We start from the raw sequence: 488 nt of genomic DNA on the forward strand, positions 1-488 counted from the left end.
ATGGCTATACTCCACAGATTCAAGCTGGTCTTGGCCTAATTGTAGTTCCTGCTGTGATTTTGGTACCGCTTCAATACTTTATGTTTGGAATTGGTGAGTATTTACTTATTCACTAGCTCACGAACATACGAATAGAAAAACTGAGCTCCTTCCCCCACCTTACATGTTATTTTCACTTTTATAAATAGGTGCTATGATAGTATCCTGGATTCCTGACCTTCTTAGTATCTGAAAACAAAATGTTTATCCTGAGTTTGTTGGGCTAAGTTTCAGGGAAGAAGTATAAGTTACCTGCTTGAAAAATGAGATGTAGGGTGGGACATCTGAGTGATTCTAGCTCTTCCTCCCTGGATCTTAGGACTGGGGTGAATAACTAACTCTCAGAATGTTTGTGTTTAATTTATTTTTCTACTTGGGGTTTATTAATATTTTTATATATACTTAATATTTTATATATGTGTGTATACATACAAAAGCTTTGCAGTGCC

At 35.9% G+C, this 488-nt stretch overlaps 1 protein-coding gene across 1 annotated transcript in view; it reads left to right on the forward strand.

Moving 5' to 3' along the window:
- Nucleotides 1-93, forward strand: part of CD47 (CD47 molecule) — a gene marked incomplete at its 3' end in the record, with an annotated part of 6,322 nt that extends 6,229 nt beyond the window's left edge. Inside the window, exon 5 of the mRNA XM_010132778.1 lies at nucleotides 1-93. Within this exon, the coding sequence (XP_010131080.1) occupies nucleotides 1-93 (93 nt within the window).
- Nucleotides 94-488: the final 395 nt, after the last annotated feature.

This window comes from Buceros rhinoceros, unplaced genomic scaffold (assembly GCF_000710305.1).
Source record: "Buceros rhinoceros silvestris isolate BGI_N320 unplaced genomic scaffold, ASM71030v1 scaffold4873, whole genome shotgun sequence".
NCBI lineage: Eukaryota > Metazoa > Chordata > Aves > Bucerotiformes > Bucerotidae > Buceros > Buceros rhinoceros.